At 44.8% G+C, this 15,413-nt stretch overlaps 1 protein-coding gene across 5 annotated transcripts in view; it reads left to right on the top strand.

Moving 5' to 3' along the window:
• LOC134342690 (protein NDRG3-like) overlaps nucleotides 1-15,413 on the top strand; it is a 142,180-nt gene that overhangs the window by 105,586 nt on the left and 21,181 nt on the right. For all 5 annotated transcript variants that reach the window (XM_063041116.1, XM_063041117.1, XM_063041120.1 and 2 more), the window contains exons 12-15: nucleotides 723-774; nucleotides 2,908-2,955; nucleotides 8,431-8,466; nucleotides 10,462-10,513. In XM_063041116.1, coding sequence (XP_062897186.1) covers nucleotides 723-774; nucleotides 2,908-2,955; nucleotides 8,431-8,466; nucleotides 10,462-10,513 — 188 coding nt within the window. The remainder of the gene's footprint in view (nucleotides 1-722; nucleotides 775-2,907; nucleotides 2,956-8,430; nucleotides 8,467-10,461; nucleotides 10,514-15,413) is intronic.

Raw genomic sequence — 15,413 nt, 5'->3', positions numbered from 1 at the left:
CACCCCTGAGGTGCACCAGTGTTGATTGTCAGCGAGGAGGAGATGTTATCACCAATCTGCACAGAATGTGGTCTTCCGGTTAGGAAGTCAAGGCTGTAAATGCTCAAAGATCTTGCGCGCAGTGTCAGTAAGACCAAGGAATTGATTGTGGACTTCAGGGAAGGGGAAGTTGGGAGAACACACACCAATCCACCTTGGGGTGGGGGGGTCAGTGGTGGAAAGGGTGGACGTTAAGAGGATGTTTCCTATAGTGGGAGTTTCTACGACCGGAGGTGAAGCCTCAGAATACAAAGATGTCCCTGTAGAACAGAGATGAGAAAGAATTTCTTTAGCCAGAGGATCATGAATCTGTGGAAATCATTGGCACAGGCAGCTGTGGAGGTCAAGTCACTGGGTGTATCTAAAGTGGAGGTTGATAGGTTTTTGATTAGTAAGGCTGTCAAAGGTTATGGGGAGAAGATGGAAGAGGGATTATAAATCAGCTATGGTAGAATGGTGGTGCAGAATCGATGAGCTGAATGGCCTAATTCGATATCTTACATTCTTAGACAAGGTTAAAAGGTTGACACAACATTGTGTGTGTGTTTGTGGGGGGGTGGGGGTGGTGAAGGGCCTGAGCTGTGTGTACTCTTCGATGTTCTATATTCTTGTACATTTTCTTTAACACCTTGGTAATAATTTGCTTTCTGGGGATCAAGACTGAGCCTGTTGTCTTCTCTCAGGTGCCCTGCCTTGCTGGTTGTCGGTGACACCTCTCCTGCTGTGGAGGCTGTGGTATGTGACTCAGCAGCTCAATTACTTGTCATTTATTCTGTGGATCTGAATTCGTAATGAACTATCTCCGAGGGGTTCTCAATCCACTTTTCTTCATTCTCTCTTTTCAATAATATGTGCATTTCAAGTTTGGCATGTAGCTTTGTGGTGTCTGTGGAGGTAAGCCAACTTTCAGCATAGCTAGTGTCCCAAGTTCATTCGGGAAACATGATATCATTTTTCCACCCCAGCCTCCAATCCCGGTTTCCAATCACCAGTTGATATGGGAATCAATCGAAATGATGCTAAGGAGGTTCTGTCAGGGTAGATGTTGGGATGTTTTCACTATGAACCATGAGTCCTAGCTGCAAAATAAAGAACTCGTCACTTCGAGGAGGTGCAAGAGGCTCTAGATCTGGGGCCCATGGTACCCTTGCTTACTGGTATTGACCCATAGCATAAGGAAGGTTGGGGATCCCTGACCTTGGTGCCGGAGCGTGGAGCAGTAACCAAGTGGGGGGATCTCTGCGGGTTTGGCAGCATCTGTAGGGGGAAATGGCATGGTTGAGGTTTCGGGGTGAGACCCTGCATCAAAACTGAGGCGTGTAAGGAATTTCTGAAGGTGACGGATCTCAGGAATTCTCTGCCCCGCAGGTCATTAGGTGTATTTAAGGTAGAGATGGATAAGTGTTTAGAAGATTAAGGAATTGAGGGTTATAGAGAACAGGCTGAGTCCGACATAGATCAGCCATGGCCATATTAAATGACAGGGCAGGTTGAAGAGAGTACTCCTCGTATTTTTGTATTTGTGTGTGTGTTTCATAGACATAAAATATTTCACAAGTGTAGTCCCAGAATGGACTGGATACAGGCTGCCCTCCGCTGAATGGAGCAGCTGACGCGCTGGGAAAGAGCGCAGTGAGGATGCTGCTTAACGGAGGGCCTCAACACTTGGTACGAGTATTATTTATAAGAAAGGCCAATCTAATAAACCCGTGGGGTACTGAGGACAAACTTGTAGACCGGTAACAGGTTGGAATACTAATCCCTTATCACTAGAGCTGTGAAATGTATGGATTAATCTAAGGGAAGGCAGCTGAATGCTGAATTTGAAATGAATTGAGTTGCAGACAGTGATGGTGCTGGATAGAATAAGGTGGAGATTTGTGTGAGGAGTAAGTCTTTGGACAATATTTGACGTAATGTGATTTGGGAGCCTGGTGAATTGAACAGAATATACAAGCGCTGAAGGGTTTCAGCCTGAAATGTCAACTGTTTGCTCTTATCCATAGATGCTACCTGGCCTGCTGAGTTCCTCCAGCATTTTGTGTCTGTTGCTCGGGTTTCCAGCATCTGCAGATTTTCTCTTGTGCGTGCTTTTGTCTGTTGAATCAAACTGATGTTGAAAACTGATGTTGAAAATCCAAAACACAAAAAGCACTTAGCAGATGAGACAGCATCTGTGGTGATGTGGTGACAGAGACTGGGAGGTGAAGGGTGGGGGCAACAAAGGGCTGCAGATGATGGAATCTGATAGGAGAGGAAGGTGGAGATGGAATCTAATAAGGGAGGTGGGCAGACAGGGAAAGTAGTGGAGTGTTTTTTCAATATATAAAGGGTCAGAAGGCTAAAAAGCCTTTGCAATTTTGGAATGCAGAATGTATTTTGTTTTGCTTTGTAACTTCAAAACATTTAACTAATTCAAAGGTAGACACGGGAGTCTGAAATGCAGGTCTAACTTCGTGTTTACTTTAAGCACAACGTGCATATATCTTGTGGTAGCATGATGACATTTGCAATTCACATATTTATACATTTAACCTGTAATTAATTATTTAAAGAACAAGAATACTTAAACAGTATATTTACAATATTACCCAAATACTGAAATGTTAAATGTGCAATGTTTTTTAAAAAATATATTTGCTGAATATGCAATTGCTTGTAATTTGACTTTAAATTGACTGGGTTGTATATCTACAAGAACAAGGGAACAAGACACAGGAGCAGCTAGTAGTCAAGTTACCAATAAGTAACGTGACCTTGTTTCTCTATGGACAGCATATATTAAGTCCAGAGATGCATGTTCATGATACGTGAAGTACACCTGTGTTTCTTGCTAACATTGTCAAATATTGTCCGTTTTGGCTCTAGGTCGAGTGCAATTCTAGGCTAAACCCAACGAACACAACACTACTGAAGGTGAGATTACTTTCTCAAGCCCAATGGTGGTTTCCTTTCTGTGCATTAATTATCTTTGCTCCAAGACCCCCAGTAGTTTCACACCAGTTAATTTGAACCAGAACCTCTAGGCCCTAAAATACCCACTGGCCTCTCCTCGGCCCAGCAACATTCATAACACAGGAAAGTCTGCAGATGCTGGAAATCCAAAGCAACACACACAGAATGCTGGAGAAACTCAGCAGGCCAGGTGGCACCTATGGAAATGAATAAACAGTCGACATTTTGGGCCTGGATGTTGACTGTTATTCATTTCCGTAGGTGCTGCCTGACCTGAGTTCTTCCAGCATTTTGTATGTGTTGCCCAGCAACATTCAACCTGGTCCCACCCTTAGCTCTTCACCCTTCAGTTGACCCTGGTTTCACGCAGCAGCATAACCAAGACCTGCAACCACATCCTGACACACCAAACCCCTAAGGATAACATCTTGCACAGGTGTGAGCAGAGCCTGTTGTCAGCCCCTTAATATCCACATGGTACCTCAGGGTTCTGAAAGACTCTATATAAATCCAAGAAGCACTTGGTGAGGAACCGGATTGTTCATTCAGACAGGATTCAGGGCCCAGGAGTTGGTCAAATCCTTACGGAAGTGCTAAAACATTGCAGGGAAACTGCTGATCGGAATCAGGTTTATTGTCACTGATGTATGTGAAATTTGTTGTTTTGTGGCTGTGCAGTGCAAAATGTAAAAAAAAATTGCTAAAATTCATGATAAAAAATAGTTTTCTGGGTTCTGAAATCTGATGGCGGAGGAGAAGAAGATGTTTATAAAACGTTGAGGTGTGTCTTCAGACTCCTGTACCTCCTGCCGGATGGTAGTAATGAGGAGAGGCCATGTCCCAGGTAGTGAGGGTCCTTAAAGATGGACGCTGCCACCTCGAGACATCGCCTTTTGAAAATGTCCTCAGTAAGTTCAGAACTTTATCTCCTTCACTTGGGAAGGTGAGGACTTTCACCAGAAGACCCAAAAAGCACGGAAAATGTGTAAATTTTAAGGAAAGGAGTTGAGCCTTTTTGGATATGTTGGATCTGGAATTGATATTGTCCGAAGGTTCTTCAGAAGTCGAGAATGAGGCAAAAATCTTGTGGTTACAGCTGTTTTATTTGATGTTCAGAACAAAGAAATAACAGTAACCAACTCCTCTACTGCAGTGCTTCCCCACCTGGGGTCCACTCACCCCTTAATGGTATTGGTCCATGGCACAAAAAAGATCGGGAACCTCTGCTCTATTGTAAGCACGAACCAAAGAGAGAAACAAAAGGGGACAAATAAAGAAGTTTTGGTCATTAACACTTAAAACTAGCTCATATTAGACAGTTAAGAAAATTCCATTGTTAAGAACAACCTTCCAGATAGTTCGATTTTTGTTTTGGCTTGCATACTACAAAAAATACGAACCAGCTATATTATAAGTTACTGAAAAATCTACTAAATGTTTACAGACAAACAGGTGATTATACAAACTTATTCAAAGGTTCATTTATTATCAAAGTATACAACTCTGAAATTCTTCTTCTCCAAGTAGCCATGAAACGAAGAAAAGAATGGCAGCATGACCATCAAGCCCCAAATCCCTGCCCCCACACAAAAAAAGAACAAAAACGGAACAGGCACATCAACCCCCAAATGCCCCTCCTGCACACAAAAATACGAGAAAGGATGGGCGAAAAACACAATACAAAAAAGCCGTAACACTGAAAAAAGTCCATATCCAAAACACAGAGCACCTGGGTAACCTTCTCCCTCTCTGTAGCAGAGCGATCTCACTCAGTTATAAAAAGGCAGTTTCCTCTCTCCATAGCAGTGCAATTCTCCAGCAATATATATAAACATAATATATATAAATAAAAGCAGGCAGTTGGCATTTCAATCTTCCTCATCACTTTAATTGCCGAATAATGGAAGCTTTAATCAGCGAAATGGAATTGAACGTCAGCTCATAGCCTTCTCGCCATGAAGTTCCCACACTCTGCCTCTGTCTCCCAGAACCCTCTCGGAGACTGCAGAGCACTGAAACACCCAAACGATCTCCAAACTGCAAATCACAGGCTCCAGCAGCTCCAGGATCTCATTCAAGATGAAAAACAAATGCAAAATGCATAAAAGAATTGAAATATATTTTTTTTGATCTATCCAGAAGATGCTGACTGACAGAGCGTTGTACGCATCTTGAGCACGAAGAAAATTAAACTACAAGAACAATGACACTTCAGGTAGATTCCCTGTTCACTGCCACAGAGAAAGTTATTACAAGGATTTTATTATCTCCATTCTAGAGACAAGAGTTATCCAGGTACTCCTCAAAGCTAACTTGGAAGTTGAGCTCCCAACCGTCTTTGGTATCTCTACTGAACTGCACACAAGCTTGGGCCTTGGACTAAAAGGATGTGTAGAAGCCAAAGATTGTCATTAGTCCCACTTCAGCTGCATATCTGTAGTCCCAGGAAGTCCCATCAATGACTTCTCATACCTTGGAACCCACCTCGGCAAAGGCAGTCACTGATGTTCATCAGGGTATCCAATGTTCTACTGCTACCTTCAGGGAGAACCCCCCCCCCCGCCAACTCCACCACCACCAAACCCAGCCGCAAGCTCACTGTGTACTGAAAAGCTCTGATCCACACCCACGCTCAACATTTACAAAGTCTCCAAGTCCACATTTGAGTGACATGGACAACTTACAGTCGGCACCTTAAAGCACTGCGGAAGTACAACCACAATCAGATTTATTATCAGTGACCGGTTGTGAAAAGGTGGCCAGGTGGAGGTACATCTCTACCAAGGGAGGTGTAAGGTGCTCGGCCCACCCCGATCAGGGTCACGTGAAACCATGGGAGGAGGTGGTGGATGGTCATATGAGCAGCTGGTGCAAATCACAAATCCTAGTTATGTGACCACTGACGCCAGACAGACAATCTCTGAAGTGTATTGATAATGGTTGGGGTCACCCATCTTGTAAAGACACTGCTTGGAAGAAGGCAATGGCAAACCACTTCTGTAGAAAAATTTACCAAGAACAATTATGGTCATGGAAAGACCATGATCATCAACTGGCAAATAATGATGATGATATGTTGTGATATGTCATGATATTTACTGTTGCATGGTAGTAGTACAGTGCGAGGCAAAAATAAAACTACTCTTAAGTTACAATAATAAATAGTGTGACAGAGGAACATTGAGGCAGTGTTTATGGGTTCATGGACAATTCAGAAATCCAGTGGTTGGGGGGGGGGGGAAGAAGCTGTTCCTAAAATATTGAGTGATTGAGCGTGTGCCGTCAGTTTCCCATACCACCCCGCTGATGGTAGCAATGAGAAGGGGGTGACCATCCTTGAGGATGACTGCTGCCTTGCCGCACCTCCTCATGGAGATGTTCTCATTGGTTGGGAGGCTTGTGACTGTGATGGAGTTGGCTGAGCCTACACCTTCTGCAACCTCTTTCGATCGTATGCGTTAGAGACGCCGTACCAGACGGTGATGTAACCAGTCAGAATGCTCTTCATTGTACATCTGTAGAAATTTGCAAGAGTCTTTGGTCTCAACCAGTCCACTGACAGAATAAACCTCTTCCAGGCCAATGCACTGAGGCTGTCAAATCCATCGAGCTGGTTTGGACACTTCCTTTCCATGCCTGATACCAGAATCCTTAAGCTGGTATTCTGTGTCGAACTCTGTCATAGCAATTTATTTACAGGGGGGCAGAGAAGACGCTTCATGCACAGGTTGGGCAGCATCAATGAAATTGAATAAATAGTCAACGTTTTGGGCTGAGATCCTACATCAGGACAGGGTCTTGGCTGAAACATAGACTGTTTATTCCCTTCCATAGTGCTGCCTGACATGCTGAGTTCCTCCAGCATTTTTGTGTGTTTCTCAAAATTTCCGGCATCTGCAGAGTCTGTGCTTGGAGTATGCACTTTAGTGATGTTTCTGAAGTATCGTCCTCTAGGTCTAGTGGGAAGTAGCATTTGGCCAAGATGTGGTACTTTGCAAGTTTCGAGGAGCACGAGTGGACAAAATTGTAGAAGGAACATACAATGGTCTAAGCACTTGCCACATATCACACATGTGCCATTGTCTGCGGGTCCCATCGAGGACTCGTTAGTCACCTCAGTACCAGCAGAGCTGGAGTGGAAGCAAGTCGTCCTTGACTCCAGAGGGCTGCTGAGGTAAAGCTGTTTGTCTAAAGCGATGCTGCAGCATAGAAGAATAAAGATGGCCAAAATAGGCTTCTTGCAATGACATCACACCCACTAAGTGCTAATGGGATTTGTGATGTTGATCCCATGTTCCCCCAGTAGAGTGCCATTGGATGTAAAAGGCCCATTCCTGATTTGATGGCTCAGGGTGATAGAAATTGTTGGTGATTGGCCCAAGTATCTTCTATACAGAATGGAAGCAGGCCCACAACGACTCCATGAAGACTCTGTCTGCACTAATCCCATTTTTTATTCTCACTGCCCTTCCATTCAGTCACCCACCTACATGCTAGGGACAAGTTGCATCAGCCGATTAGCCTACTGACTTGCACATTTTTGGGATGCAAGAGGAACTCAGACTGGGGGAGGATGGTGTTGAGTGGTCACAAGAAATCACAAACCCCATGTAGACTGCACAAGAGGTCAGGGCTGAATGTGTCTTCCTGAAAGGTAGCAGCTTCATTAGTGACACCACAGTGTCACCCCATTACACTGTGGTGGACTGCCTTCCAATTATAACCAGCAGGATTTCGGGTGTTAGAGGGTTATCCCTTTTGACTTCTATCTTATAGGCACTGTTGCTTAATGTGCCCTATGTTTACCTAATTTAGATTAACACGAGCATTATCAATTGGTTCTGGATGATTGAAATCCTGTAGGAAGAATGTCTCCTATTGAATTACATCACCGTCATCATTATGTGCCGTGCCATATGATGTGGGCGATCACAGCCCCATGATCATGGTTGTTTTTGGCAAATTTTTCTACAGAAGTGGTTTGCCATTGCCGCCTTCTGGGCAGTGTCTTTACAATACAGATGACCCCAGCCATTATCAATACCCTTCAGAGATTGTCCGCCTGGCGTCAGTGGTCGCATAACCAGGACTTGTGATATGTACCAGCTGCTGATACGACCATCCACTACCTCCTCCCATGGTTTCACGTGACCTTGATCGGGGGGGCTAAGCAGGTGCTACACCTTGCCCAAGGGTGACCTGCAGGCTAGCGGAGGGAAGGAACGCCTTACACCTCTTTTGGTAGAGACTCTTCTCCACCCTGCCACCCATATTGAATTACAGGAATATTTATTACCTTTCAGGAATGAAACTGTATTAGACTGGTACCAATAAAGAAGTTTCAAAGGCCAGTTATGTGTATTGCTTCTAGCTGCCAGGAAGATTTCAGTCACATTGTCCTTGTGCAGTAATGTATCTCTCGTACTTTATTGGCAGATGGCAGATTGTGGAGGGCTTCCACAGGTTGTCCAGGTAAGCAAAGTCGTCATTACGTCCCAATCTTTGCCGACGTCTGCTTTTAGTTGCTTACAATGGCCTCATTTCATCCAAGGCAGATGTCCGTTTATCTCCAGTATTTAAGTCCTTCCATCTCGATGTGTGACAAAAAGGAAGATTTAAAGCGTTTATACTGGCCTTATTGAAGATATTTCATCCCTGAAAAGTCATTGCTTTCCTTCACCTCTGTTTGTCCCCAATATTACACTCCCCCACCCCCCCCCCAACCTTTTGCCTTCTCTGACCTAGTGACAGATGGGATGCAGTTCAGTCTTCTCTCTTTAATCGGTGAAGTACAGGGGACTCGCAGCCGATGAGTACGTTGTGCGGATATTTTAATTTGGACATATAGCACAGTAGCAGGCCCCTCTGGCCCAAGGAGCCTGTGTAAACCCATCCGGCCAATTAACCTACTAACCTGTGTGTCTCTGGAATGTGGGCGGAAACCTGAGCACCCAGAAGAAACCCACGTGATCACGGGGAGAACATACAAACTCTTACAGGCAGATCTATATTGTGATCAGGTGGGATGGCGCACCCAGGTTCCTGCTGTCCAAAGTGGTGAAGCCAGTTTTTGGAAGGCTCTGTCGAGGAGAAAAAACATAGAACATTACATCGCAGTACAGGCCCTTCGGCCCACAATGTTGTGCTGACTTTTTAACCTACTCCAAGATCAATCTAACCCTTCCCTCTATCATCCATGTGCCTATCTAAGAGTCTCTTAAATGTCCTTAATGTTTCTGCGTCAACCACCAACCCCAGCAATGCATTATGGGCACCCTGCTACTCTGCTTTAAAAAAAAAACCCTAAACTTCCCTCCACTCACCTTAAAAGGATACCTTCTAGTATTAAGCATTACTGCCTGGGGAGAAAGATGCTGGCTGTCCACTCTGTCTAGATCTGTTATCATATATCTCTTATCATCTTCCTTCACTCCAAAGAGGCCTTTTCTCCTTGGAGCGATGGAGGATGAGAGGTGACCTCATAGAGGTGTATAAGATGATGAGAGGCATTGTTCGTATGGATAGTGAGAGGCCTTTTCCCAGGGCTGAAATGGCTAACATGAGGGGGCATAGTTTTAAGGTGCTTGGAAGTAGCTACAGAGGGGACATCAGTGGTAAGTTTTTCACACAGAAAATACTGGCTGTGTGGAATACACTGCCAGGTTGGTGGTAGAGGTGGATACAATAGGGTCTTTTAAGAGACTCTTAGATAGGTACATGGAGCTTAGAAAAATAGAGGGCCATGCGGTAGGGAAATTCTAGGCCATTTCTAGAGTAGATTACAAGGTCAGCACAACATTGTGGGCCAAAGGGCCTGTAATGTGCTGGGGATGTCTATGTTCTATGTTCCAAAGAGAAAGCCCTCCCTCCCTCAACCTTTCCTCTTTATGGCCTTATGGTCTAACCAAATCGCCTGACATTCCCATCAATTCCTCCAGATTTTACATTTGGCTACACAGCAGGAATGTCACTCATCTACACACTGGGGACAATTCTACAGCGGCCAGTGAACTTGCCAGCCTGCACATCCAGAGGAAACCACTGCAGCCATAGGGCGAGCATGCCAACCCCACACAGGCAGCACCCAAAGTCAGGATTGGGCACAGACAACTTGAGCTGAGAGCAGCAGCTCTTTCATTAGCTCTGCTCCCATAAACTGAACCTGGGCCTGAACCCACACAACCACCCTGTCGAAGGGCTTCCATTGCATCTCTGCCTTGAATTGAAGAGTGGCGTTGCGGTTAGTGACTCGGGTCCAACTCCACCATTGTCAGCAGATCTTTCTATGTTCTCCCCCGTAGCCGCGTGTGTGTGTTTCCTTCGGGTGCTCCAGTTTCCTCCAACGTTTCAAAGACCTATAGGTTAGAGTTAGCAAGTTCTGGCATGCCATGTTGGCGCTAGCTGTCCACTCTATCTTTGCCTCTGACCATCTTGTACATTTCTGTTGATTCTGTGTTTGCTTCCTAGCCTGGCAAGCTGACTGAAGCCTTCAAATATTTTGTCCAGGGAATGGGCTACAGTAAGTACAACCTCTTGAACCTTACTTAATGAAGTCTGTTTTCTGTTCACTGGCTTGTTTCTCACCACTGTGCCTAGCCACTGGACTGTTTAATAATGGAGTTCTCCTTCTCCAGCATTTAGTGGAAGGATCTCAGAATAGATTCTAAAGAGGTGGGCAGGTTCGGATTCTTTGCAGAGTTTGAGAAGTGCACAGGTGGTCAAAGCAAGCAATTTTCTGTACGTTTCTTGATGCTAAGCAGTAATATGGACAGTGGAAAGCTGCTGATAACTCTGGAGGGTAATCTCCTGCAATTTGAAACACTTGGGCAGCTTACTGTGGAAGCATCACCTGTGTAAGTGTCAGATTTAGATCTCAATGGGAAGGCAGACCTCGTGCCCACAATACTGGGCCTTGTGTTGTCAGGACAGGGGACCCAGTAGGTTATGCGTGTGGGTGAGAGTCAGACAGAACCCGTGCAAATGTCTTAGACACACATATATAGATAAGGTGCCTAAGACGTTTGCATAGTATTGTAATTTATCAATGTGGAGCGGAGTGCAAGTTTGTAAATCTGGCAGGAGCAAAAGTTGTTGGGAATAGCGAGGGTGGAGTGTCGTTGGAGGCGTGTGTGACAGGTGGCAGAGAAGGAGAGCCAGGGGCAGGGTTTGGCGCAGGTACAGACACACCCAGCCCTGAAACACCAGGCAAGGTCATTTGATTCTGAACAATTTGTTTATTGATCATTACAGAATGTCTCTCTGGTGCTTCCTGCTCTCTTCCCCTTTTCCCAACCAAGATTCCCCTCTCCCTGCCCCCTTCCCACTCTCAGTTCACAACAGAGACCCATATCAGAATCAGGTTTATCATCACTCACATGTCATGATCTTTTTTTGGCAGCAGTACAGTGAAATACATAAAATTACTGCAGTAGAGTTAAAAAGTCTTGGGCACCCGGCTTTATGCTGTATATGTGCCTGAGACTTTGCACAGTACTGTACTTGGTAATAAAATTTTGAGAATCCCCTTGATCCTTGGCGAATTTAACTGATAAGATGCACCATGGCTGTGTGAAATCATAATTTCTTAAAATAGCATAGGATTTTAAGGCTTATAATTTTGAATCTCTTATGAACCTCATCCCTTCTCCATTTCAGCCTTTCACATAACTTTTTTTTGTGTAATTAGCTGCTGCTTTAGGGAATATTTTCTGTTCAGTTTGTCCACTCCACATTGGACTGCTAACTGAAATTTCTCCTGATTTATTAGTATCTTGTACAGTTATGTGCAAAAGTCTTGGACACATGTAAAAAAAATTCTGTAAAGCAAAAATGCTTTCAAAAATAAAATGAAAAGTTTCTAAATATCAAAATAATTGTAAAGATCAGAAAACAGTAAGTAAAGAAATCAAGACAATATCTGGTGTGACCTTAACACTGTATCAATTTTCTTGGGTACACTCTCATGCAGTGTTATAAGAGCATTGCCTGTGTAGGTTGTTTAAAACTTCTTGTGAGAACTTGCCACAGGTCTTCTGCAGACTTGGGTTGTCTCGTTTGCTTCTCTCTGTCCAGACAGCCTTGCTGATGTTGACATCAGGGCTCTGTGGAGGCCATACCCTCTGAAACTATTATAAAAGATATAGGTTACCTAAGACTTCTGCACAATACTGTATCTGTGGCTTCCACTCGAGATTTTCCAAACTGGAAACACAGTCTCTACATTCATTCTAGCAAAAGATCTCATCTCATCATTTTCAGGTAACCTGCACCTGTCCCTTTCTCTCCCCTTCTGATCCACTGAAGTTCTCTCACCTTCCCTCTGCTTGTCACCCACACACTTAACCTATGAGGACTCCTAGTTCTCTCAAAATTGCATTTTCCTTCCAACTTGTAAGTTAACCTTTAGCGAATCCTACACTAGACCTCCCCAAGTCCCTTAGTACCTCTGATTTCTGAATTTCCACACTAATTAGAAAATAGTCTATGCCTTTATTCCTTCTACCAATGTGATTGTCCGTACACTTCCCTACACTGTATTCCATCTGCCCATTCTCCTAATCTGTCCAAGGCCTTCTGGAAGCTCACTACTTCCTCAAGACTACTCGATACTTCACCTATTTTTGTATCATCTGCAAAGCCATCAGTTCCATCAGCTAGATCCCTGACATGTGAAAAGTAGCGGACTCAACACCAAGCCCTAAGGAATACCACTAGTCACTGGCTACCAACCAGATAAGGCCCCCTTATTCGCACACTTTTGCCTTCTGCCTATTTTTTAAAAAAATCAGATTTCTGCATCTATGGCCTTTTTTCAGCCATTGTCTCGACCTCCCCCGACCTAGCTCCTTCTATCCTTCCTGTCCTGATGAAAGGTTTACTCTTCTCCATAGGTGTTCCTCCGGCATTTTGTGTGTCTTGCCATCCATCTTCTCTTCCCTTTTCTCCCCTTGTGTCTCTGCCTATCACCCACAACTTGCTGCCTCCCCTCTCCACTCCTCCAGCTGGATCTGTCTGCCCATCAGTCCCCTCCGTACCTGGTTCCTTCCAGACCCCTCCGCTCCCCTCTTTACTTACTGGGACCATCTCCCCTCTGCGAGTCTCTCTGCCCTGGTGTAGAGTCTCGGGCTCTGAGGTGCTGAGTTCCTGCTCCAGTGGTTTAATGCTGTTGGTTCCAATAGCTGTCTTGGTCTTGTGTTCCTCTATCTTATCATTTTATCTCAGTCATTCCTCAGTTTTCTCTGTTGTGGGAAATGCCAATGCAAGATTGTCCCAGTTATTCTGTCCTCTTCAGTGTCGTCAACACTGCCTCTCCAGTGCTGTAATCGGTCTTAACAGCAACCCAGAGACACAAGTTCAGTTCCCACTACAGGACCCAAAGATTTTAAGTTCAATTAAATAAACTGAAATTTAAAAATAACTTGGTAACAATGTCCACAAAATTACAGAATTGTTGTTAAAATTACAGGATTATTATTGAATGTTTGTGTCCTTCAGGGAAGGAAATCTGCTGACCTTGTTCAGATTCAGATTAATTTACTTACCACACCATACAGTGAAACGCATCATTTGTTTTCACTACCCACACAACCTAAGGATGTGCTGGGGGCAGCCCGCAAGTGTTGCTGCAGAATCAGGCACCAACGTAGCACGGTCACCATGTTCAGCAGAACAACGCAAGCAACAGCAATGGAACAAGACGACAACAGCAAAATGAGCCCTTTTCTCCCTCCCACCCACTGGCTTTCACACACCTCCAGGACAGGTTACCTCCAGCCACCAATGGATTTGCAGACTCGCAGACACTGTGCTTCCGACTTTGTATTTATTGAGATACAGTGCACAGTACACCCTTCAAGCCCATCAATCCTCTGATTTAACCCTCCCCTAATCATGGGACAATTTACAACGACCAACTAACCTACCAACCGGTCAGTCTTTGTGTAGTGGTAGGAAACCCACACCGTCACAGGGAGACGTACAAACTCCTTACAGACAGCTGCAGGAATTGAACCGGGGTTGTTGGTACTGTAAAGCGTGGTGCTAACCATTATGATACTGTGCCACCCCAGTGGATTTGCAGTTCTGTCTGCTCTTGACATTTGACACTGGACAAAGCAGTGTGGTAGACTTCCTCCTGGCCTCTGAAGTGGCTCACCTGAGCTTTACAACGGTGTTACTGCCACAGCTCTCCAACACACTTTTTGAAGAGTGGCAAGCGCTGGCCTATAAATCCTCAATCAGTCTGCAGTGTTCACAAATGGATTATGAGACACCTTTTCGGACATGTGGCTGAGTTGGGTTGTAGAATCACACACAGGTCAATTCCAAGTGCCACACACTCTCCAATTTCCACCCCCCCCTCCCCTTTACTTTCCTCTGCACAAAATCTAAGTCACACGGCACCAATGGCTCTGAACAATACACCCCGGCAAGGGTATTTCATCCTTGAAATGAAGGTTGTGTCAGGTTACGTGAATAATGCAAGATCTAACAAATTTTGCCCTGTATTGCATTTCCATTTTGCATTTTATTCTAATTTGCTTTCCGTTTGGGTAGCTACCAACCTGATGGCATGAATATCAATTTCTCCTTCCTGTAAACAAATCCTACTCCCCCCCCAATCCCCATTCTAACCTTTACCTCCTCTCACCTGCCTTTCACTTCCAAAGTGTCCGCTCTCCTCTCCCATCAGATTGCTTCTTCTCCAACCCTTTCCCTTTCCCACCTGGCTTCATCTATCACCTTCCAGCTAGCCTCCTTCCCCCCCCCCCCACCTTTCCCCCCTTCCTTCTCAGCCCAAAACATTGACGGTCTATTTATTTTCATAGATGCTGTCTGACCTGGGGACTTCCTCCAGCATTTTTGTGTGCGTTGTTCCAGATTTCCAGCATCTGCAGACTCTCTCTCGTGCCTTAAGAATTGCTTTCTTCCATCTTCTGTTCACTCACTCTTTTTGTGCTTGCTTTATTAGCCAACTCTCGCTCAAAGGCAGCTACGCCGCTGCTCCCGGCCACACCAGCATTTGGGGTGGTACTCACCCGGGTTCAGTAGTTTAGAGGAAATGATTCAGTTGAAGATTTCAAGAGACTGAGACTAGCTGACGGCCTTCCTTTGGGCATTCCAACACTGGAACTTAGCGGAAGCCCCATTAGTGTAGCGGTTAGCGCGGCGCTATTACAGCTTGGGACGTTGGAGTTCGGAGTTCAATTCCTGCGCCATCTGTAAGGAGTTTCTATACATTCTCCCCGTGACCTCCCACAGTCCAAAGACGTACCGGTTAGTTGTTCATTGTAAATTGTGATTAGGCTCAGGTTAAATAGGTGGATTGCTGGGTGTCATGGCTCATTGGGCCAGAAAGGCCTGATCCCTGCTGTCTCTTCAAAGAAAATAAATAAGGAAGTCCAAAGTAAATTTACTAT

The sequence above is a fragment of the Mobula hypostoma genome, chromosome 2, assembly GCF_963921235.1.
Source record: "Mobula hypostoma chromosome 2, sMobHyp1.1, whole genome shotgun sequence".
Classification (NCBI taxonomy): Eukaryota; Metazoa; Chordata; class Chondrichthyes; order Myliobatiformes; family Myliobatidae; genus Mobula; species Mobula hypostoma.
The sequence above is the reverse complement of the archived record's forward strand: the minus strand, read 5'-3'. Positions and strand labels throughout refer to the sequence as shown.